Source organism: Gymnoscopelus microlampas, assembly GCF_963454915.1.
Source record: "Gymnoscopelus microlampas genome assembly, chromosome: 2".
In the NCBI taxonomy this organism is placed as follows: domain Eukaryota; kingdom Metazoa; phylum Chordata; class Actinopteri; order Myctophiformes; family Myctophidae; genus Gymnoscopelus; species Gymnoscopelus microlampas.
This window is the reverse complement of record NC_139939.1, coordinates 14,302,175-14,326,535: the sequence shown is the minus strand read 5'-3', so window position 1 is coordinate 14,326,535 and position 24,361 is coordinate 14,302,175. Positions and strand designations below refer to the sequence as shown.

Here is a 24,361-nt window from a genome sequence, read left to right as displayed (position 1 = left end):
ACTTAACTCTTTGAATGCCAGAGTATTTTCATAATATACTCACCCAGTGCCAGCGATTTTGGTGTTTTATAACCTTTTCAAGCGGTCACAGAAGTTTTATATCCATTATAATCCATCGTCTGGCTGTGTTTATAAACAAACACGACACATGTACCAGCTCCCAAAGGGTTACGTTTTCAGAGCCGATCTGTGTGAAGCTGTTTTCACCAGCTCAACCAGGCTGCAGCCACCATATCCGGCAAAAATGCTCGTATTTGCCCCGCCGCCCACAGAACATTTATATACTGTATATTATGATCGCGTGTCAGACCGTTGGTAAACACAAAGGGGATAACTGCTCGTCGTCCAGAGAAAAGAAAATATAACCGGATAGCTTCCCGTTCGTTTTTTTATACCGTGTGAGGAAATTCGTTTTGCCTTGTTTTCGGCTCAAAAGCACATTTTTCAAGATAAAACCGGAAACAGGAAACGGATCACGCTATTTCCGCATCCGGGTGAGTGGCAATTGAGTGGAAAGGGTTGGGAACCTGATGACGGATGTTACAGAGAACAGCGCGATCGTTTATTAAACAATTAAAAAGCTATCGACGCCGTCGGCGTGGATGGATTAAGTAGCAATTGACTCAAACGCGTCGGTGGCGTTCAAAGAGTACAGTACTTGAGTAAATGTACCAACATGAAGAATGTAATCTACTCCTCCTGACGGACAGTTTTAGCTTTCATTTCGTTTTTCAGTTTGATGTTTGATTTCAGTTTAGTTTAAGTTGTTTCTGTTTTAGGAATTGACTAAGTTTAGTTTTAGTCATCCAGGTATTGTGAGGAATAGCTTGAATTATAGAAGCTGAAAAGGGTAGGATGGAAGAATGTTAGTTATTGCTAGTAATGAAACACAGTTGGCTATGTATTCTGACAAATGAATTGGTTGCTATTCGCACACACATACATTTTCAACCTTTGTGCAAAACCTGTGTCAACTTTACGGACATCCACGTTAAAAAAGCAACCGTCTTCTGAAGTGCTGCTCTACATATATCGTCTCTCTTTTCTTGTGATAATTGTTATATATGTTTTCATATAATAATAGTAATGAAATGATATTGAAATAATCCTTTCCTAGGATGAGGAGGAGATGCAGAATCCCAGCGCGGGATTGGGGGACGCCGTGGCGATGAGGGTGAGGCGAGCGCTGAGGGGCGTGTCCTGGTCCTTCGTGCTGATCTCTGCGCCGCTATTGGTCTGGATATACAGCCTGGACTCTGACATCACAAACATGTTCTGGGAGTGACCGCAGAGAGAGAGAGAGAGAGAGAGAGAGAGAGAGAGAGAGAGAGAGTGGGGGACGGGGTTAGCGTGACATCATCAATTTAAAATATTGTGGGGGTAAAGTGAAGAAGGGAAGAGGAAGGTTGTATGTAGGGAGATGGGAGGAAAGCAGAGATATAATGGGCGGGTGATGTGATCTCACCGAACAACTTTCAACCTGGCGTCCTTATTTCGGGCATGTCATTATAGCCGCTCTACAAGCTCTTGTGAGCGTGTAGAGCAGTTATTTTCGCGCCACAACGCCATTGTATAATGAAGTGTAAAAATAGGGCTTAAAAGTGTCAAAGATGGTATGGTAAAGCAAAAAGGGTAGAGTTTAGAAACGGGGGGTGGGGTAGGGGTCCGGCATGAGTTTTCGAGGGTCCGTCTTGTCACGGAAAAAGGTTAGGGCGACGAGTAAGGGGTAACACACCCTTTGCAGAGATCAGATCAGCAGGACAGGCGAGACGCTCTGCCAATCCGAGACAATCAGAGATATAAACTAATGTATAACAATAATAACTACAACAACCACAATGTCGGCCAAAGAGAGGGGGTGGGATGGCCGCTTTCTCTCTCTCTCTCTTTCTCTTTTGGAAGAAGTGAGAGAAAGAGTGAAACAGAGTCATTCTGAGTGCGTGCCCGTGTCAGTCGAATGTGTACAGTGCAGTGCAGTGCACGCCCCCCTTCATTAAACCATCAGTAATTGACGGGGTCAGGCCGATGTGATTACGTTTTTAAATCTCACTGTCTGCGTCGTAGCCTGCGAAAAGACGCAAACCTACCAATGACAAACGACTTATATTCAAGCATGTTCCGTCTGGTCAAGACCAGAAATATTAATGACGAGTTCTGTCACGCCTCGATGTGAGCTACGCCGTGCAAAACCCTGCGTTAAATGTAGCTCCACGACTGTACAAATGCAAGCAGATTTGGTTGCATTTGTACTGTCTCAGAGTTACAAATATATAGATTTACACTGATTTGTCTGTGTATGATGCTGTTGGCTACATGGAACATATCTTGTTATATAGTTTGTAGGAGACCTGCATTTTGGGGTTTTCAGAGTTTTGTTGCAGGCAATGGAAGAACATGATTACACCGGCCTTTCACTTTAAAGGGAAAGGCTTTTTTAATCTAAATCCTATTGTTCTGAAGGGAGGTAATCAGACAGATGTCAAATATGGGTGTGTATGATGGATGTTTAGTCATTTTAATCTAGAAAACTACGTACACAGTGAAATGTCAAAACAGAAGCCAAGACCAGCACCCCCGACACCAGGTTAACATTCCACTTTAGAGCAGTCCTGAAGTCCTGGAGGTAACTGATGCAATCCACCAAAAGGACCACCCTCTTTGGTCGCTCCTGAAGTCTGTGTACGTGGAGTCGAAAGATCCAGAAACAGAGTCACCAAAGAAAGTGACGGAATAGAAAGTAAAAATAGTATGGCCAAACAAAAAAACGGTATGTCTTCTGTGTATTTCTCAGCTAAATGTATGTACGACCGAATACGTGAAATGCGTTTCACAAAGTCAGCATTTCACAGAGAAATACAGAAGGGTATTCTTTTTTTGCTACCGTAAATTATGGATCTCCTCGCATCAGAACAATGAGATTTTGGTTGAAAATCCGCAAAGGGGTTTCCCTTTTACCATGTCCATATTCAGCCACAGCCAAAGTAGGATGGGCAAGAGAGACACGACAGCCTGCTAGATGTACAGTAGAACTTAACCCTCTGCCAAACACTCACACAAATGCTACAACATGCCTAAATGAAATTACATCAAGCAGCATGATTGGAATTTCCTTGTAGATCCTGTACATGCAACTTGAAAATAAACAAGCCAGTTAAAATGCAGGTCGGGCATTGCAGAATGCATGCGAGTGCATGGCCCGCTGTTTTCTTTGAATGAGCTTCGGAGTGGAATTCCGGTACATTTCAGTCTGGCAAGCGTTGCATCGTTCTCTCTCTCAAGCGTCGTCTTTCCCCGTTTCCACCCTGGGGTGGGTGGTGGTGGTGGTCTCGGGGATGCACTGGGTTCTACTGCACATATAACTAGCCTCGGCTGGCAAACTCCTCACACGTTTGGGGGGATTTAGGGGTGATGGGGCCAGATGGGTTTAGGATCATGTCGATTTGTAGGGCTTTTTGGTTTTCAGGAACGCTTTTTTGCTAAATCTCATCGTCTCAAGGCTCTGAGGTGTGTGTGTTGCCTACATCCATACATGAATCCACCTGGGAAGGTGAAGCATCCCATGTTACACACTGAAGCTCGATTTATAGTCCGTTGCACAGCTGTGTCGCGCACATCTGTGTCACGTGTGTCTCTGTGTTGCACACGCCTGTGATGAAAATAGCAGATCTACAAGCTCACGCCGGGTCGCATTGCCACACGTGAGCTTGTTGATCTGCTATTTTCAACGCGCGATACCGTCGTACAAAGTATAAATCCGGCTTACAGCAAATCATTGGTCTGGCTATACAATAACTAGGCTGGCTGTTAGAAGGAAAAGGAAACTACATCTGAATGTTTAGAATTGCTATATTGTATCTATTGATAATCCTCACTGTACTCTTCCTAATCAACACATTACAACCACAGCTTTTCCATTTTTTGCTTTTTTGTGGGGTTTATTTGCCATCTTATTTTTGAAATTGTATTTCTTCCCATGCCTGACTGACACATGCCTCTGTGTGGATACAAAACAAAAGGAATCTAGAAGCATGTGTTGCGGTGTAATGCTTTACACAGGATATGTATTCTGTATGACTTCTAACCACAAGTCATAGAGGAAGGACAATAGTGAGCATAGCGGAACATGTTTATGTAAACCAATAATCAGAAGATCATCATCCACAGAGCTTTTACACAGTCTGTGTATGAAAGCGTCATTTCACCATTTGTTACAGACAATCTGACAACAGCTAGTTATCTAGCCCTTGTTGCTGCCTCTGTAACGTCACTAAACACTTGCAACAACAATGTAACGACACATTCTGAGGTCATGTTTGCCACATCTGGCAATGTTGAATATCCAATCTACAACATAGGATCTCCGCTTACAATTGTATTTTATTATGCCTCTTTTTCTTTTTTTTTCAATGGTTGAAAAGAATGACTGTACTTTTTTTTTAAGCATTAAGCAGTAGGAACACCATGTGGGGCAGATGCACTACCAGTTTAGTACACTAGTTATTTTTGTTATTGCTGATTTGTATTTATTTTTTGAACTTTTGTTTTCTTCAGTGGGGTCAAATGTCATGGAGGCCTGGAAATGTGAGGTGCCATGACCAAAACACCCTTCACAATGCACTACATTTGTTTATGATCTTTTAATATTATTATGAAGATTATTATTATTGCTGTCGTTGTATTCAATAATTCACACCTATGTCTTTGTATAGGGCTGTGAAGACTAGCGTCCCTATCCTGGGCATGCCATAATAGGCAAACATTAACCAAAAATAGGCAAACATTCAGCGAAAAGAGTAGATCGGCTATATTCGCCGAAGAGATATGGTGTAGTAGAAGTAAAAAAAATAAAATTAAAAAATGACGATGCCTACTACAGACCCCTGGGGAACCCCAGGCAATGAAGTATAATACAGTAGGGTGGTTACAACACAAGAATTGAAAGGGGGATTGTGTCAGTTTGTAGATTGGCTATGTTGGTGTAGAGGGACAAGAAGGGGGGCCAAGTATAGCTCCCTGGGGGACCCAAGTCGAGGAAGGATGCAGGGTTCAAGTGATTAAAACATTTAGAAAAGTATTGGAAGGGAGTTTCGTGACAAAAGTTCAGTGGCGTAATGTCACCCGGACGGTGAAGGCAAGGGGTGACGACAGCCTTTAGCCTCTCGCCAGGCCGTTGCAACTGTTCTGAATAAAGGTCATACAGAATAAGATAAGTAGACAACACTTTGTCATACAATAATAAGTACCTTTATTTATTTTTCTTTCTATATCGCACGCCCCCCCCCCCCACCCCTTCTATGTCAGCTCTTCAACTTAAAGCCAACAAGCAAAAATATACAGAAATACTACATTCGATCCATGTTGAGAAAAGGGATTTTGCTTTGGTTGTGTATCGTTTTCTTGTATGTTCTGTTCATGTTGATGTGAGCAAAGGAGTTAATTACATTTTGGAGTTGTCTTTTAATTATCGCTGCCTTTAATGGTAGGCTACTTTTTTGTTGTTTATGTCACAAACGGCTCTTGTTGAAATGATTTGTTATGGGAAATGGTATGATAAGGAGGGGGGGGGGCGGTGCTTACCAGGGTGAAAATGGCAACAATAAATAATATGGTTCAGTTAAACTGTGGTTGTATCCGTGAATTTATGTCTTGTATATTTGTCAGACGGTTATTGTAGTTTTTCATTATTTTCATGAAAGTTTAAAATGTCACTTTAGATTCTATTAGCTTTTAAATTGGGTTTGTTGGTTTTCACTTTTAGTTGAGTTTTTCTGTTACTACTTTTCTTTTTTTTGGTGTGTTTTTGGTCTCCCCTGCCTCTCTTCTATCCAAAAAATACCCCAGTTTGAGCACTCATGCAGGTTTTCACAGCATATCTGGGGTTTTATGTAAATTTGTCTCAAAACAGACCAACTGATTTGCCCTCGACCGTGACGTCACATACTTTGTATAATCCCTCCTGTTTTTCAGTTCCAACATTTAAAAAAAAAATTATAATCCTTTTTCCTTTTTTTCCCTTCTTTTTTTCACACAGAACCAGGAGATAACATATATACAAACTGGCTCAATAGCGCCATGTGCCAAATAAGGTCAATGTGGTATTGCAGGTGAAAGTGCTTTATAAGCCAGAGAGAAGTTAGTTGGAATGAGTATATCTGAGGCTTGATTTAGGGCCTAAATGTTAGGCTCAAACGTTTGAGGGACATAACCAATATTCTATATATATATATATTTTTTTTAAATTCATGGTGTGGATCCTTTAATGTTTTGTTTTTGTTTTGTTTCTAATATGAGGTATTTGACACAAAAAAGCAGGAAAAGTGTTGGGGGGGGGGGGGGGGGGTGACATAACTTTTATTGACATAAATTTACAGACGAAAACTAAGAGCATTTGCTTTGATTTTAGTTTTGTCTTTTATAAAAGAAAAACGTACAGCTTGTTATTTTACTGTAAAGCCTTGTCTTTATTTTTCAGTTAAAATATTGTGTGGGTGGTGGGTTGGTGTTTGTTTTGTTTTTCACATCTAGCATCCTATTCTGGGGCAAACATTGGGTGAAAGTAGCACATCTACAAGCTTGTAGATCTGCTACTTTTGGCAAAGAGATTTAGTATAGAAGGAAAAACGTAGGGGGCCTCGTATTGACCCCTGAGGACAATGGTCAACAAAGTGTAGGGTTAAAGTGTTGAGTATTCAATAGTTAAACTTTTTGAGACATGCGTATTTGATGTATGTCGCTTCTTATCCGCTGATCAATCACGATATGTCTGCTGTCTTGAGATTGCTAGCTGATGTAAAAGGACGTTCGTCTAGACTGAGTGCTAGGAAGATGTTGTGATATATGACCCAAACTGCCGTCAGACGTGGATGATGTCGCATACCCCCACCCGACTACCTCCAGCACCTGCACCCTCTTCTTCTGACTCCAAAAAGTCAAAGGTAATGCAATAGGCTCATATGCACGGCAGCCATTTTAGAAAGAAATTGAGCCTCTTCCATACTTCCTTCACAGCCTTACCAATTATACTAATGAAGGCTCTGTTCCGTTTAGTGTAGCACAGTGGTTCTAAAACCTTTTAATTTCAAGGACCCCCATAACACAGTTACTGTGTACAAATGGAACCAAATAGACCAAATAGTACAAAATCCATTTGTACAGTGAGCCAACTTGCACAATATCAGAACCCTGACTGTCTGAACAGAATGGAACAGAGCCTTCATTATTAGTAGGTCTCAAAGTGGGGTCCAGGGACCCTCACCGTTTCTTGAGGGGGTTCCAAATGGCCCCTTATTGGTGTGTAACTCCGAGAGTGTACACATTTAAAAACATTGCAATTTGTACACAGTTATGGGGGTCCTTGCAATTAAAAGGTTTGATAACCACTGTGCTACACTAAATAGAACAGCCTTCATTAGAATCATTGGTAACACCTGTGAAGGAAGTAAGAGACCGAATTTCTTTCCAATATGGCTGCTGTGCATGGAGGCTATTTTTCTCCTACTTATTCCACATCATGGTGATGTAGGCAAAGGCTAAATCGGACCAAATGCTGACAGATACAGAGCCACTGGTCTGCGTTGAGTGTCTCGCACATAAACGGCAGATTTATACTTTGGGGTGCACATGGCAAAAATATCAGATCTATGGTGTGAGCTTAGATCAAAACAAGCTTGTGATCTGCAAGGTGAGCTATACTGTAGATGCTCACGTGAGCTTGTAGACGTGACATTTTAATTACATTACATCGTTTCCGTCTTGGGGAAATGTACAATACAACACTCAAAATAACTCAAGTGGTTAATAAATGAAATACATTTTATTGAAAAAGTATTATATTAAAAATGTTGTATATCTATCTCTATATATTTTAGTTGGAAAACATTGTCATGTTAATACATTAAAAACAAAATAAGTTAATACATTAAATACAAACTTGAGGACATGAAACCATGTAAACACAATACTATGTGTATTAATATATGTGCATCATATCACATATTTGCACGTGTTTGCACGTATTTCTTCATAGACGAGATCTCCTGCTTCCAGCAGTCCACCATTTTTATAGATTCAATCCGAGACGTGAAGGGGTCTGGCGACGGGAGGGAAAAACACACTGGACACGCCACATTGTCCCCTACTTCACCCTGCACGTATACACACACACACACACACACACACACACACACACACACACACACACACACACACACACACACACACACACACACACACACACACACACACACACACACACACAAATTCCATCAGTAAACTGATTATTTCCTCCAATATAGGCCTACAACTACTCTCAAATCCATGAACTATAGAGAATCATGACACCACACTGATTTAAAGTCTATCCATCTATCTGTTAGAAATAATGAATATATGGTAATAATAATCATTATCCTCATATAATAATCATAATAATGATGATAAGAAGCCCATATTCACCAGATGGTCGATGAGGTCCATGTTGAGGTCAATAATGTTTTGTTTCTCCTCCTTGGCCTTAGTGCTGACCTGCCGAGCAGACTCTATACATTTCTGATACTCTGCCATTCTCTTTCCAGCCTTTACATGAGAGAAAAAGAGACAGAGAGAGTTTTTCTGATTAGAAGTTACAGAAACAAGGGTGACGAGGGCATTGCAAGTGGGCTCTCAAATAATTGGCAAAACGCTAAGAATTGTTATTATGATACAAAATGTATAGGCTATATATATGTGTGTGTGTGTGTGTGTGTGTGTGTGTGTGTGTGTGTGTGCGTGCGTGCGTGTTTTACAAAATTAGAACTATGTTATTATATATCCTATGTCAGTTCCGTTGATCGAAGCTGGATTATGTTGTCAGATGGGTGTGCCAGGAACGCTTTTTAGATTTTCAAGTTGGCCCTGATCCAGAAAATGTTGGGAACCGCTGGTGTAAATGTATAAATCATACATCATAGGCTGCTTGAAAGTCACACATGTGTCTGATATTTCAGTGATTTGGGTTTCTTAGTATTAACGGTAAAGATTTGATAGAAATTCTACTGGGCTAGTTTTCATATCCTACCTGTGTGTCATCCAGTATTGTGTTTGGACAGGTATCTGGGGATATGGGCATCTCATCAGCCATAGTCAGCTGGGAAGAAGGAAGGAAGAGAAATGAATTAATAAGCCACGCATGGAACTGTATTAGTCAAAATTAGAGAATGTTTTGTAGCAACTTGAAAATCCTAATTCTTCAAGAAAGGGAAAGGTAATTGCCAAACTTAAAAGTCATTACTGTGTAACTTGGATGTAGTCTTTTTTTTCTACAATTAAGTGTGAAAATAGGACTCAGTGAGCTTGTAGATCGGCTATATTCACTATTCATAGTACAATGATGTACTGTATAGGGCGTCAGTTGTTAAACAAAGAGAGGCCTGGATGGAAGGACTTGATGCCATAGAACAAAAAGGTCTCCATGATGACTTTGGCCTTTTTTGTGTTATAGGATTGTTCAACACACATTCAAACAAGTATAGCTATTAGCATACGTATAGATTTATTCATTTAGTATTTAATGCACATTCCACATGTTACATGTTACTGCCTATTACCTCTTTTTGCAGTTCTTTCCGGTAATTGTTCAGTCCAGTCTCGAGTCTGTTAACGATGCTTATGAAATCTTTAAAAGCATCCGCGTCCCAGCCATTCATGAGGGGAAGAGCCTTCCCTGGCACTGAGCAGGCCAACAACAGCAGCACTGACAGACAGCTGAGATACACTGCAAAACAATAGAATAAGAAAGATTAGGGCTGGGCAATATGACTTCAAATCAATATCACGCTTATTTCAAACTTTTGCCTCGATTACGATTCATGAACATGTATTTAAAAAAAAATATATATAGTGAAAATAGCAGAGTCAAGTTCACAAACTTTTAGTTTGGCTATTTTTGTACACCACCGTTATTCAGCGAAGTATGATACAGGGTTACGTGGTTATTCAAACTAATCAATTTAGTTAATTATAAAAAATCTATCGTTCATGTTAATTCATTGATATATAATAAATAAATCATTATTATTCAGTTATAAGTGGGTTATTTTCGGTTAATTGCCCAGCCCTAGAAGACTATCAGTGTTATGTATTTAACTCACATAACTCACACAGGTTCACACAAGGTTTGTCAATGTTTTATCATTCATTACACAGGGGTACTTTACAGTGGTGGTATACAAAAATATACATTTACTCAAATACTGGACTTAAATAAATACAAATTGTAACTTTTACTTTACTTTATAGTATTTCCATTTTTCAAAACTTCAGACTTCTACCCCACTACGAAAATATTGTACTTTTTACACCACTACAATTATTTGACTGAACGTTTTCCCAAACAAATGTTTGAATAGAATATTATAGCCATTCCCAAGGATTCTCAGTAGAAATATCAATCAAATCATCTACTGGAAAAAAAATCTGAAATTAGACCATGTTTATACAAGTCCTTGTGCTATTTATTTATTTTTGTATTTATTTATTTAATGGCATGTTAATTAAACCCTTGTCATGGAATTATTTTATATTTTAACATCTGATTCACCTCATTCACAATCACAATCTGTCAGTAGCCTATTATTTTAAACTCACCATAATGTTTACAATGCAGCAACACTTAAATACAAGTAAAATGTTAATGAAAAGAGCAACTTACTTTTTGGCTTAGTTCTGTTTTTTTCTCACTCAAACTGGATTTTCTCCTCTGATTATCGTTGCCTTTTTCTGTGGTTAGAGGAGTGACATGTTACATTTGAATTAATGGCTTTTTACTGACCCACCAGATGGGTGGATTTCAACCACAAGAGCAGTAACAGAAGAAAAAACTATGTTCTGTGTGTTTTAAAAAATAATCACACCCAGTGTGAGTAAGCGGTGCCTACTCTGTTTGATGAGTGTGTGCTGTCATTCAGTTGGTACAAATCTATTTGATGTGTGGGCGCTGGCATTCAGACTGGTATTGAGGCGGTACTTAAAGAGTATTTGTACTTTGTTATCGACTTCTAAGTATTTTTACTAATTTTTACAACTTTGAAGTATTTTTACTGTTTTTATCAACTTTTACTGTTTTTATCAACTTTTAAGTATTTTTACTATTTTTTTCAACTTTTAAGCATTTTTACTCATTTTGAGTACTCTGACGTATTTTTACTCAAGGTATTTACTTTTAAATATTTGTACTCACTTTATTTACTTTTAATAATTTTTACTCACATTGTAGATCGGTTGTGTGTGTGTGTGTGTGTGTGTGTGTGTGCGCTCACGTGCGGGCCAGTCGTGTGTGTGTGCATGTCTTGAAGTGGCGCGTGTGTTGCATCTTTGCTGTCCGCAAACATACGGACGGACGGACGGACGGCCATACATACATACACACACGGTCAAATGTAGAGCGGCTGGCACCGCTAAAAATCCAGAGGAATTGTGAGTAAGCGGTGCCTACTCCGTTTGATGTGTGGGTGCTAGTATTGATGAGAGCAATGGTCACCGAGTTATGGCCATTTGAAATGTTAGAAACTGCTGTAACACTGCTGTAGTGCCCCATACAGTATACTGTGCAATTTAGGTTTATTTAGTATACTTTTAAGTATTTTTTTTAATTAACTTTGAAGTAGTTATACTTAAATGAGTTGCTTTTTACTTACTTAATTTAATTACTTTTAATTATTTTTACTCCAAATAGTTAAGTTTAAGTATTTTTACTCAATTTGATACTTTAAGTATTTAAGTATTTACTTAAAAGTCACTACACTGAGTAGACAGACAAACACACACTGTCAAATATAGATCGGCTGGCACCGCTAAAAACAGAATTAATAGTAATTATCATCATAATCATAATCACGATAATTTTGCTGTGTTTGAAATGTAGTTTGAGTTATAGCCTGTTTAGCCCAGCCATTTACAGTGTGAATGCTAAAATTCAGTATAGCATATTGTCACTGTCAGGTGAAAAAAACTCATATCAAAAGCTGTTACTTTTCAGGAAATGCAAAAAATGGAACCTGTGTTCCAATTGGTCCAATGCAATTATTATTTAGTCACAAGCTTGTGTTAATACTGCATTCGTCAAATATTTAAAAAACCCACTGACACACTTAACCACTTCAACTTTAAATTCTAAAGTAGCAAACATTTCAGATCTACAAACTCATGACGTGTTGTGAGCTTGTATGTGTTGTAGCCTATATAGTGCAGTATAGAGTCCACACTTACCTGAGTCTATGATGACTTGGTTTGCTGTTAGGGTTCTCGGCGTTTGTGGTACCATGTGAGACATGTCCAAGGGCTTATATAGGGTAGGATTTCTGCTACGTCCCAGCCCAGCATAATTATGCTGCAAGATGGGAATCCTAGGAAAACGTTGTTTGACCATGAGAGCTTTCACTAATGTCACTGACTCAGTTCACATTTATTATGAACCATTGACTCGAAACGTGTCCATACAAGCTGGCTAGTAATTCTGAAGAAAAAATGTTTTTTTGCCAATTATTTAGGGGTCCACTTGCAATTTCCTCACTGGTTGAGACATACGTATATTCAGTGGGGATTTTCCCATTATGTATTGATTACACACCCCGCTGTGTAAAGGCCCTATGCAACAAACACATGTTCAGGCAGGCAATCAGTTACACACACACACACACACACACACACACACACACACACACACACACACAGGGAGAGAGAGTATTGTTTTACCAAACTTGTACAAAACATTTTAGGCTAGCATTGAAAATAGCCGGAAAATAGCAGATCTGCAAGCTCACAACTAGTGAGCTTGTAGATCAGCTATTTTCCGGTGTGACATCACCACACAATTAAGTATAAAATAGGGGAAACTCTAAACCCCTAAACCTAACCTCTAAATGCCTAATTCTAACGCTAACGACAACCTGAATCTTTTTCTATCTCTAAAAATATTTTTTGATGATGATGATGGTCCTTGCAATGTCTGTTTCTCATATTCTACTATACTTGTGGGGACATTTGGTCCTCACAAGTATACAGTAATAATACACACACACACACACACACACACACACACACACACACACACACACACACACACACACACACACACACACACACACACACACACACACACACACACACACTGATTTTGAAACCTCGCCTTTTTACATTTGAATTCAAGGTACTGTGAGGTGAACTGAAGCAATTAAATAAGTTAAGTCATACAATGAAGTCAGCAATTGCAAGTGAGCAACTCATGAAGGGAAAAGCGTGCGTCACTTTGCAACTTCATGTCATCAGCTCCCAATAAAAATGACTGTTGCTTTGTTGCAGCATGAGGAGCATTGATTGATTGGATATTTTATTGATGATTGTTTTTTAAGTACCTACAGCAGTACAACGCGTTAAAGAAAATGGATGAGACACAAAAAAGTATTTTTTCCATTGTGGTCCATTAAACATTCAACACTCACACAACTGGAAAAACATCAGTGCAACAAACAACGATACAAAATGAAAATATCAAAATGTACAGTTTTAAAACAGTGTATTTGATTGATTGATTCCTTATTTAGAAAGACATGGTAAAAGTACATGGAAGTACAATTCGCAATACAAGGTCCTCTAAACTGGATCACTCATAAAAGCACGTTTGGCGTATTTAAAATGAGATCCCTGTGCACTCAAATCATGATGACATTTAAGAAGACATACAAATATACACTATTATGTAGAACGTCATACAATCAGTTTACAGGTTAGTGGTATGAAAAACAAGAAATATGTACAATAGACAGTTTTAGGAGGAGGGGAGGGGGGGGGGTATATGATATGCCAATGGCTATCAATTAATTTCATTTTTACCTCCAAAACCCCAAACACAGATGGAACCAAATAGACCCGCTTTGCACGCTCTGGATTTTACAGACATGTAAGAGTCCATTTGGTTCCTAACTATCAATAATTTTCCTGGGAACGCCCTCAAGGACCCCTGGGGGTTCCCGGACCCCACTTTGAGAACCACTAGTCTATAGAATTGGACTCTACTGATTGAGAACTGCAATTGTTTTCATCGATAGTGATCAAATGTTTTTTTCTTTTTCCCCTTGAAATTGTTATTCATTATATATATATATCTCTGCTGTCCGGCAGGAACCAGCTAACTACAAAATGTTCATTTTTCAGGAAATGAAAAAAACTAAACAAAAATGGAGGTTTTGTTCATCATTGATAAGAACAGCTAAATGGACCTCCAAGCTCACAATGAGGTTGGAGGTCAAAAGGCGGTGGAGCCTGGAGTCAGCAAAACCTTTTGTCAGAAGCGCCTTTTAATACTTTTCATTGGTTCAATATTTTTTTTTACCAACAAAATCAATATCACTGATTTATGGGAAAAAATGCGAAAGTGGAAAAATGGAGTTAGCTGGTTCCTGCCGGACAGCAACGAATATATATATATATATATATATATATATATAAATACCCGACGCGCTGTCAGGCTAATAGCTTTGTAGGCGTAACCGTTTATCTGATGCCCTTCTTTACTAGGCCAGGTCTTGCAAATGAGATTTCAATCTCAATTTGACTAAAAAACAAAAGTGCACTGAAATGAAAAGCAAGAGTATACTGAAAAGAAAATATAGGATAAACGAGGGTATTGCAAAAGGAAGAGGTAGACCAACCATGTGTGGTCATTTACAATTCAGGTGAATACCTGTGTCAGCTCACTCTTCCTGTGTGTGTGTGTGTGTGTGTGTGTGTGTGTGTGTGTGTGTGTGTGTCTTTGCAAATGTGCTAAAGAATGCATGTGTCAAAAAGGTGGGTGTCGTCTTCCTGCCTGCATGAGTGAATGTAGAGGTGTCATTTCAGGGGAAAAATGCCTTACAAGTAGGGTAATGAATTTAGTAAGACAAGTGTCTTGTCTGCAACGATTGCGTAACTCTAAACGGGTGTGAGGCAAAACCACCAGTATCCTGAGGCTACACTACAATACACTGTACAACATTCCATGTGGGATGTGCGTACAGCACTGAACTAATATAGTACACTGACTGGCAGATCTTTATTTATGAATTTATGTCTTGTATAGTTGTCAGGCAGTTATTATAGTTTTTAATTTTTCATTATTTTTTGTCTTTATTTTTCAGTTAAAATATTGTGTGGGTGGTGGGTAGGTGTTTGTTTTGTTTTTCACATCTAGCATCCTATTCTGGGGCAAACATTGGGTGAAAGTAGCACATCTACAAGCTTGTAGATCTGCTACTTTTGGCAAAGAGATTTAGTATAGAAGGAAAAACGTAGGGGGCCTCGTATTGACCCCTGAGGACAGTGGTCAACAAAGTGTAGGGTTAAGTTGCACATTTTTTTTTGGCCGAGCAGATCGCCTTCAAAAGAGTATTCAATAGTTAAACTTTTTGAGACATGCGTATTTGATGTGTGCCGCTTCTTATCAGCTGATCAGTGATCAATCACGATATGTCTGCTGTCTTGAGATTGCTAGCTGAAGTAAAAGGACGTTCGTCTAGAGTCTAGACGAACTGGCGTCAAAGGTGGATGATGTCACATACCCCCACCGACTACCTCCAGCACCCTCCTCTTCTGACTCCAAAAAGTCTATGCACAGCAGCCATTTTAGAAAGAAATTGGGCCTCTTTCTTACTTCCTTCACAGCCTTGTTACTAATTATACTAAAATGAAGGCTCTGTTCCATTTAGCACAGTGGTTCTAAAACCTTTTATTTGAAGGACCCCCATAACAGAGTTACTCCAAGCCCCCAGAGCTGCTGAGAAACATTGAAGCCGCCACCCCAGTGGCCAAAGCTGGAACTGCAGGCGGAGAGAAATACATGCGCGAGCAAAACATACTGAGAGATATTTATATATATATAAATATAAATATGTAAACATATTATACATACATATGCATTTACATATAAAATAGCCATCTCGAGTGTATTTAATAAATATCTCGCGTTCAAGCCTTGACACAGGGGCTGCCGTAGAACGCAAAAATGACACTAGTGCGCATGCTCATAACTCTATGTGTGGTCAAAATCGAACCAATAATTCTACTTCCGGCAGGCTTCCGGGTGCTTCAAAACGCCAGTGAGCACATTCACTGAAATGATAGCTGGGGGCGGGGCAATCCGCCCTCTAGTTACCTCTATGAGTTACTCAGAGTGTACAAATGGAACCAAATAGACCCTTATGGGTCCATTTGTACACTCTCAGAGTTACAGCCCCGTAAGGGTACATTTGGAACCTCCTCAAGGAACCTGGGTCACACTTTGAGACCAACTGGTGTAGCAGTGTTCCCCAGTGAGCCAACATGCACAATATCAGAACCCTGACTCTGTCTGAACAGAATGGAACATGAGCCTTCATTATTAGTATCATTGGTAACACCTGTGAAGGAAGGAAGTAAGGAAGAGACCAAATGTCTTTCTAATGTGGCTGCTGTGTATAGACAAGGAAATTACAAAAGAAGGTAGGGACGGCCTAGGGGGCTTGCATGGCAGACGCCATGCGCATGGGAGCCAAAACTGGAACAGGAAGTTTGGTGAAATACAATGAAGTCTATGGCAGCCAGCTGGACCACCTTGTGAAGAAACACTATTTCTGATGTCAGATAATCGGTTCAACATGTATTGTATAAGTATGTATATAATTGTGTTTCATGAACATACATGTTATTGTGCATCAATACTAAGCTTTTAAAAATAATAGACAGATTAATATATTCATGCTTTTATTTTAAACATACATGTACAGTACAGGGTACAGTGAGTAGGGTGGCCGCACTGCCATTTATTTATAACTGAGAACAACAGTCTGTCAATTGCACAATAATCATGTATACAAGCTATTCAAAATGGACAAAATCATTTATAGATATCATCATTTATTTAATACATAAATGTGGAAAATGTTTTAAAAATATATGAAGACAAATGGACATTTAAAAAAATATATATAAAAAATATTTGTATATTATATAATAATAATAATAATAATTATATATATATATATATATATATATATATATATAATTATTATTTTATTGTCTAATCAAGCAACAATTTTGCGGACCCCCTGCAGTACGAGCTTGTAGATCTGCTATTTAAAAACAAATCTTGAAGTAAAATGTGAAATATTGAGGACTTTTGAAACACTAACAACACAAATCTGGTACGGGGCTCTCTGGCACAAAACATTTTCAGATGGGGGTTAGGGACAAATACATATTAATTTGAGGGTCCATGACATAAACATAATTGAGAACCACTGGTTAAAATAATTTTTCCAAGTCCAAATAATCAACTACACTTTAGAAAAAAGCCCATAAAACCGCAACCCACAACTACCAATATTTACAAGCAACTTCACAGAAAAATAAGCCCAAAGTCGCTTATAATAAGTGGACATGGCAACACTGGTTTCTGTCTCGGCAGTATCGCATACTTTGTGCTCTTTAGATAGCTCAATAAACGTATACAGTGGACACATCAAAAAGCAACACAGCAGAAAACAATGTGTGATATGTCTTCTTTTATTTTCCAGAAGCAATTACTTTACAAAGGTCTCAGTCATTCAGAAATATAATTGCGTGATAGCGAAAAAAGTGGCGTAGCTGACCCTACCTTCTTTACATATACCTTGTGCATGGACAGCAGCCATATTGGAAATAAAATAAAAGGGGTGTTACCTATGATGCTAATTAAAGACCTCTACACACTGTACGATATTTGAAATGGTCGGCGAGTGAACAGATCATTAAGCATTTCACATTGCACAAGTTTCTCTCTTGAAATCGGGCTAAATATATCGTTGTGATTCTCGCACGATTGATTGATCGGCGACAGGGGTTCACTGATTACAAGATATTTCACCACGATGTGATCCCGACCCAATACATACTACATTTGTTTTTATTCCAAACGTCTCACGAAAACGTGAAAGGCTCTCGTGATATATGCGCGAGACCGAGACAGGGCGCTAATGATTGACATTAAATAATTCTCAATTTCTCTGTATTTCTCTCTCTCTCTGCCTCTCTGAAACAAACGTTTCAAAAGTCAGCCAGTTCAGCTCAGCAGCAGTGTTGCCGTGTCCGCTTAATCGAGTTGCTTGTAAAAAATATTGGTGGTTTCGTTTCTTTTTAGCTTATTTCCAAAGTGTAGTTGCTTATTTGGCTTTATTTCTTAATGTTGCTTTTTTTCTTTGAAAATAGTTGCGACGCATTGTGAGCTTGTAGATCGGCTATTTTATTTGTATATAGGTTTAAAGTGCTCATGCAGCCTATAGTCGCTTTTGTTGGGCTTGTTTTCATAGACCTGGTTGCTAATTTCTCGCGCAAAACCTGGCAATACTGTTCAGAGATACGTGCGTCTCACACACATGCGCGCGCACACACACACACACACACACACACACACACACACACACACACACACACACACACACACACACAGCTCTCTCTCTCTGTCTGCAAGCCCTAATAATAAACAGCCCCATCGTCAAGCAGGCTCGCTCACTCTATCAATCTGTTTATCATGTTTAACTAATACAGGACTGGACTGTCTGTACGGTAATATTGCGGTTCTATGCGGGAGGACTAGCCACGGTGCGTTTCACACTCAACAGTGAATCATGCTGATAATAAAATAGTTTCCCCACCAGCTACCTCGCTGGCTGGTACTGAGCTCCGATTGGCTGTAGCACGGCTCTCATCGGATCCGACAAACCCAAATATCCAACATGCTAGAAAAGTGAAAATTATCGGGAACCGCTCGCCGAGCGCAATTTATCGGGGTGTTTCTTCTCGTAGTACCTTACACACTGCGCGATCAACACCTCGCCGAGGAACGCCCGATCTGGACTGAGATCGGTGGTTTTGTCGGCGACCAAAAAATATCCCCGAGAGCCAAATCGGGTCAAATATCCTACAGTGTGTAGAGGTCTTAAGGCTCTGTTGTTCCATTCTTGTCAAACAGAGTCAGGATGCTGATATTGTGCATGTTGACTAACTGGAAACACTCTTCTACACCAGTGGGTCTCAAAGTGGGGTCCAGGGACCCTCACCGTTTCTTGGGGGGGGTTCCAAATGGCCCCTATTGGTGTGTAACTCCGAGAGTGTACACATTTAAATACATTGCAATTTGTACACAGAGTTATGGAGGTCCTTGAAATTAAAAGGTTTGAGAACCACTGTGCTACACTAAATAGAACAGCCTTTATTAGAATCATTGGTAACACCTGTGAAGGAACTAAGGAAGAGACCGAATTTCTTTCCAATATGGCTGCTGTGCATAGAGGCTTTTTTTCTCCTAGTTATTCCACATCATGGTGATATAGGCAAAGGCTAAATCGGACCAAATGCTGACAAATACAGAGCCACTGGTCTGCGTTGAGTGTCTCGCACATAAACGGCAGATTTATACTTTGGGGTGCGCATGGCAAAAATAGCTGATCTATGGTGTGAGCTTGTAGATCAAAACAAGCTTGTGATCTGCAAGGTGAGCTTGTACTGTAGATGCTCATGTGAGCTTGTAGATTAGACGTGACATTTGAATTACATTACAATGTTTCCGTCTTGGGGAAATGTACAATACAACACACAAAATAACTCAAGTGGTTAATAAATTGAATACATTTTATTGAAGAAGTATTATATTAAAAATGCTGTATATCTATCTTTATATATTTTAGTTGGAAAACATTGTCATGTTAATACATTAAATACAAAATAAATTAATACATTAAATACAAACTTGAGTACATGAAACCATGTAAACACAATACTATGTGTATTAATATATGTGCATCATGTACATATTTGCACGTGTTTGCGCATTATTTCTTCATAGACGAGATCTCCTGCTTCCAGCAGTCCACCATTTTTATAGATTCAATCCGAGACGAGAAGGGGTCTGGCGACGGGAGGGAAAAACACACTGGACACGCCACATTGTCCCATACTGGACCCTACACACACGCACACACACACACACACACACACACACACACACACACACACACACACACACACACACACACACACACACACACACACAAATTCCATCAGTAAACTGATTATTTCCTCCAATATAGGCCTACAACTACTCTCAAATCCATGAACTATAGAGAATCATGACACCACACTGATTTAAAGTCTATCCATCTATCTGTTAGAAATAAGGAATATATGGTAATAATAATCATTATCCTCATATAATAATCATAATAATGATGATAAGAAGCCCATATTCACCAGATGGTCGATGAGGTCCAAGTTGAGGTCAATAATGTTTTGTTTCTCCTCCTTGGCCTTAGTGCTGACCTGCCGAGCAGACTCTATACATTTCTGATACTCTGCCATTCTCTTTCCAGCCTTTACATGAGAGAAAAAGAGACAGAGATAGTTTTTCTGATTAGAAGTTACAGAAACAAGGGTGACGAGGGCATTGCAAGTGGGCCCCCAAATAATTGGCAAAACGCTAAGAACTGTTATTATGATACACTAGCCTGGTTCCAGACGAATCTGCCTTTGCAAAATTGCATGCACTTTAGCCCTCGGCAGATTAGGTCTGGCCCCCCTCCATAGAGATTTAAATTCTCTCCCTCCGCAGTTGTGCGGAGCCAACCAGGGCCCAGTATCCAAATGTGGGCGGGCTTATCACCTTATTTGGAGCAATGACGTACAAGGAAGCACTGCTCTGATTGGTTCGTTCAAGGAAGCACTGCTCTGATTGGTTTAGGTCTAACCAATAGAGTCCGTTTGGATCTTTTTGTAACCGCCCCTTGGAAGAAAATCTACCGTTGATAGGGACCAGACTAATATCCACGCAGTGTGTCGTGTGATATTGTCTGGCTACGCGAGGCTAATGATACACCATATATATATGTGTGTGTGTGTGTGTGTGTGTGTGTGTGTGTGTGTGTGTGTGTGTGTGTGTGTGTGTGTGTGTGTGTGTATTTATTTTACAAAATTAGAACTACAGATGTGCCACTTAAAAGTGCACTGTTTTGCCCCTGAAAAGAAGTTGTCACTACACACCCCCGTTTTTCCCTTCAACAGACATCCATATACATGAGAACAAAAGAATGTGTGTTGAAGAAGGTGTCGGACTCATTATAAGGCGAAAGGTGATTTGAAGAGGCCGACCAGTTGCTCAAATTAATTAGCATCATAAAAGCAGTGATCATCAAAATAATTCAGCATTTTAAATGCCCTTCTTTGTCCCTCTTATTGCCCTGGGAATCCCCTGAAAATGTACTGTCTTGCCGATGGCAGGACATTTGAAGTTTTGAAATGGCACATCTGTATGTTATTATATATCCTATGTCAGTTCCGTTGATCCAAGCTGGATTATGTTAAGTGGTCAGATGGGTGGGCCAGGAACGCTTTTTAGATTTTCAAGTTGGCCCTGATTCAGAAAATGTTGGGAACCGCTGGTGTAAATGTATAATTCATACATCATAGGCTACTTGACAGTCACACATGTGTCTGATATTTCAGTGTTTTGGGTTTCTTAGTATTAACGGTAAAGATTTGATAGAAATTCTACTGGGCTAGTTTTCATATCCTACCTGTGTGTCATCCAGTGTTTTATTCGGACAGGTATCTGGGGATATGGGCATCTCATCAGCCATATTCAGCTGGGAAGAAGGAAGGAAGGAACGAAGAGAAATGAATTAATAAGCCATGCATGGAACTGTATTAGTCAAAATTAGAGAACGTTTTGTAGCAACTTGAAAATCCTAATCCTTCAAGAAAGGGAAAGGTAATTGCCAAACTTCAAAGTCATACTGTGTAACTTGGATGTAGTATTTTTTGTCTACAATTAAGTGTGAAAATAGGACTCAGTGAGCTTGTAGATCGGCTATATTCACTATTCATAGTACAATGATGTACTGTATAGGGCGTCAGTTGTTAAACAAAGAGAGGCCTGGATGGAAGGACTTGATGCCATAGAACAAAAAGGTCTCCATGATGACTTTGGCCTTTTTTGTGTTATAGGATTGTTCAACACACATTCAAACAAGTATAGCTATTAGCATACATATAGATTTATTCATTTAGTATTTCATGCACATTCCACATGTTACATGTTACTGCCTATTACCTCTTTTTGCAGTTCTTTCCGGTAATTGTTCAGTCCAGTCTCGAGTCTGTTAACGATGCTTATGAAATCTTTAAAAGCATCCGCGTCCCAGCCATTCATGAGGGGAAGAGCCTTCCCTGGCACTGAGCAGGCCAACAACAGCAGCACTGACAGACAGCTGAGATACACTGCAAAACAATAGAATAAGAAAGATTAGGGCTGGGCAATATGACTTCAAATCAATATCACGCTTATTTCAAACTTTTGCCTCGATTACGATTCATGAACATGTATTTAAAAAAAAATATATATAGTGAAAATAGCAGAGTCAAGTTCACAAACTTTTAGTTTGGCTATTTTTGTACACCACCGTTATTCAGTGAAGTATGATACAGGGTTACGTGGTTATTCAAACTAATCAATTTAGTCAATTGTAAAAAATCTATCGTTCATGTTAATTCATTGATATATAATAAATAAATAATAATTATTCAGTTATAAGTGGGTTATTTTCGGTTAATTGCCCAGCCCTAGAAGACTATCAGTGTTCATTTAACTCGCATAACTCACACAGGTTCACACAAGGTTTGTCAATGTTTTATCATTCATTACACAGGGGTACTTTACAGTGGTGGTATACAAAAGTATACATTTACTCAAATACTGGACTTAAATAGATACAAATTGTAACTTTTGCTTTACTTTATAGTATTTCCATTTTTCGAAACTTCAGACTTCTACCACTACGTCTCAGAGGAAAATATTGTACTTTTTTACACCACTACAATTATTTGACAGAACATTTTCCCAAACAAATGTTTGAATAGAATATTATAGCCATTCCTAAGGATTCTCAGTATAAATATCAATCAAATCATCTAGTGGAAAACAAATCTGAAATTAGACCATGTTTATACAAGTCCTTGTGCTATTTATTTATTTTTGTATTTATTTATTTAATGGCATGTTAATTAAACCCTTGTCATGGAATTATTTTATATGTTAGCGTCTGATTCACTTACAATCTGTCAGTAGTCTATTATTTTAAACTCACCATAATGTTTACAATGCAGCAACACTTAAATACATCAAAGTAAAATGTTAATGAAAAGAGCAACTTACTTTTTGGCTTAGTTCTGTTTTGTTCTCACTCAAACTGGATTTTCTCCTCTGATTATCGTTGCCTTTTTCTGTAGATAAAGGAGTGACATGTTACATTTGAAATAATGGCTTTTTACTGACCCACCAGATGGGTGGATTTCACCCACAAGAGCAGTAACAGAAGAAAAAAATATGTTCTGTGTGTTGTTGTTTTTTAAATCCAGAGGAATTGTGAGTAAGCGGTGCCTACTCTGTGTGGGTGCTAGTATTAATGAGAGGGTTACATGGCGGCTTTCCGACATGTCGCCTTTCCGACGTTAACGAACCCTATACCTAACCCTCACCCTAACCCTAACCGCACGCGGAAGCCACTAGTCGGAGTGGCGAGATGTCGGCGTGGAAGACTGTTACCTAATGGGAGCAATGGTCACCGGGTTATATGACCATTTAAAATGTTAGAAACTGCTGTAACACTGCTGTAGTGCCCCATACAGAATGTGTGCAATTTAGGTTTATTTAGTATACTTTGAAGTATTTTTTTAAATGAACTTTGAAGTAGTTACTTACTTAATTTAATTACTTTTAATTATTTTTACTCCAAATAGTTAAGTATTTTTTACTCAAGTTTGTTACTTTTAAGTAATTACTTAAAAGTCACTAAATTGAGTAGACAGACAAACACACACACACACACACACACACACACACACACACACACACACACACACACACACACACACACACACACACACACACACACACACACGGTGAAATGTAGATCGGCTGGCACAGCTAAAAAACAGTATTAATAGTAATCATCATAATCATATCAAAATAATTTTACTGTGTATGAAATGTAGTTTGAGTTATAGCCTGTTGTCATTTACAGTGTGTAGGCTAAAATTCAGTATAGCATATTGTCACTGTCAGGTGAAAAAAACGTGTATTTCAAAAGCTGTTACTTTTCAGGAAACGCAAAAAACAGAACCTGTGTTCCAATTGGTCCAATGCAATTATTATTTAGTCACAAGCTTGTGTTAATACTTTGCATTCGTCAAATATATAAAAAAAAAACACTGACACACTTAACCACTTCAACTTTAAATTCTAAAGTAGCAAACATTTCAGATCTACAAACTCATGACATGTTGTGAG

General features: G+C 38.9%; 1 protein-coding gene and 2 long non-coding RNA genes across 3 annotated transcripts in view; 1 reads left to right on the top strand and 2 right to left on the bottom strand.

Moving 5' to 3' along the window:
* LOC311061710 (sarcoplasmic/endoplasmic reticulum calcium ATPase 2) overlaps positions 1–3,917 on the top strand; it is a 44,238-nt gene extending 40,321 nt beyond the window's left edge. Inside the window, exon 24 of the mRNA XM_084080399.1 lies at positions 1,118–3,917. Within this exon, the coding sequence (XP_083936525.1) occupies positions 1,118–1,285 (168 nt within the window). The 3' untranslated portion in view covers positions 1,286–3,917. The remainder of the gene's footprint in view (positions 1–1,117) is intronic.
* Positions 3,918–19,843: 15,926 nt separating this feature from the next.
* On the bottom strand, positions 19,844–21,639 carry LOC311052627. Its single transcript, XR_014601533.1, has 3 exons — positions 21,591–21,639; positions 20,272–20,391; positions 19,844–19,985 (listed from the first exon to the last, which is right to left on the bottom strand). It is a non-coding gene; the product is annotated as an uncharacterized lncRNA (long non-coding RNA).
* Positions 21,640–22,132: 493 nt separating this feature from the next.
* Positions 22,133–24,361, bottom strand: part of LOC311052633 — a 2,488-nt gene continuing 259 nt past the window's right edge. The window contains exons 2-3 of the long non-coding RNA XR_014601535.1: positions 23,228–23,295; positions 22,133–22,293 (exon numbers count right to left, since the gene is read on the bottom strand). This is a non-coding gene — a long non-coding RNA (uncharacterized lncRNA). The remainder of the gene's footprint in view (positions 22,294–23,227; positions 23,296–24,361) is intronic.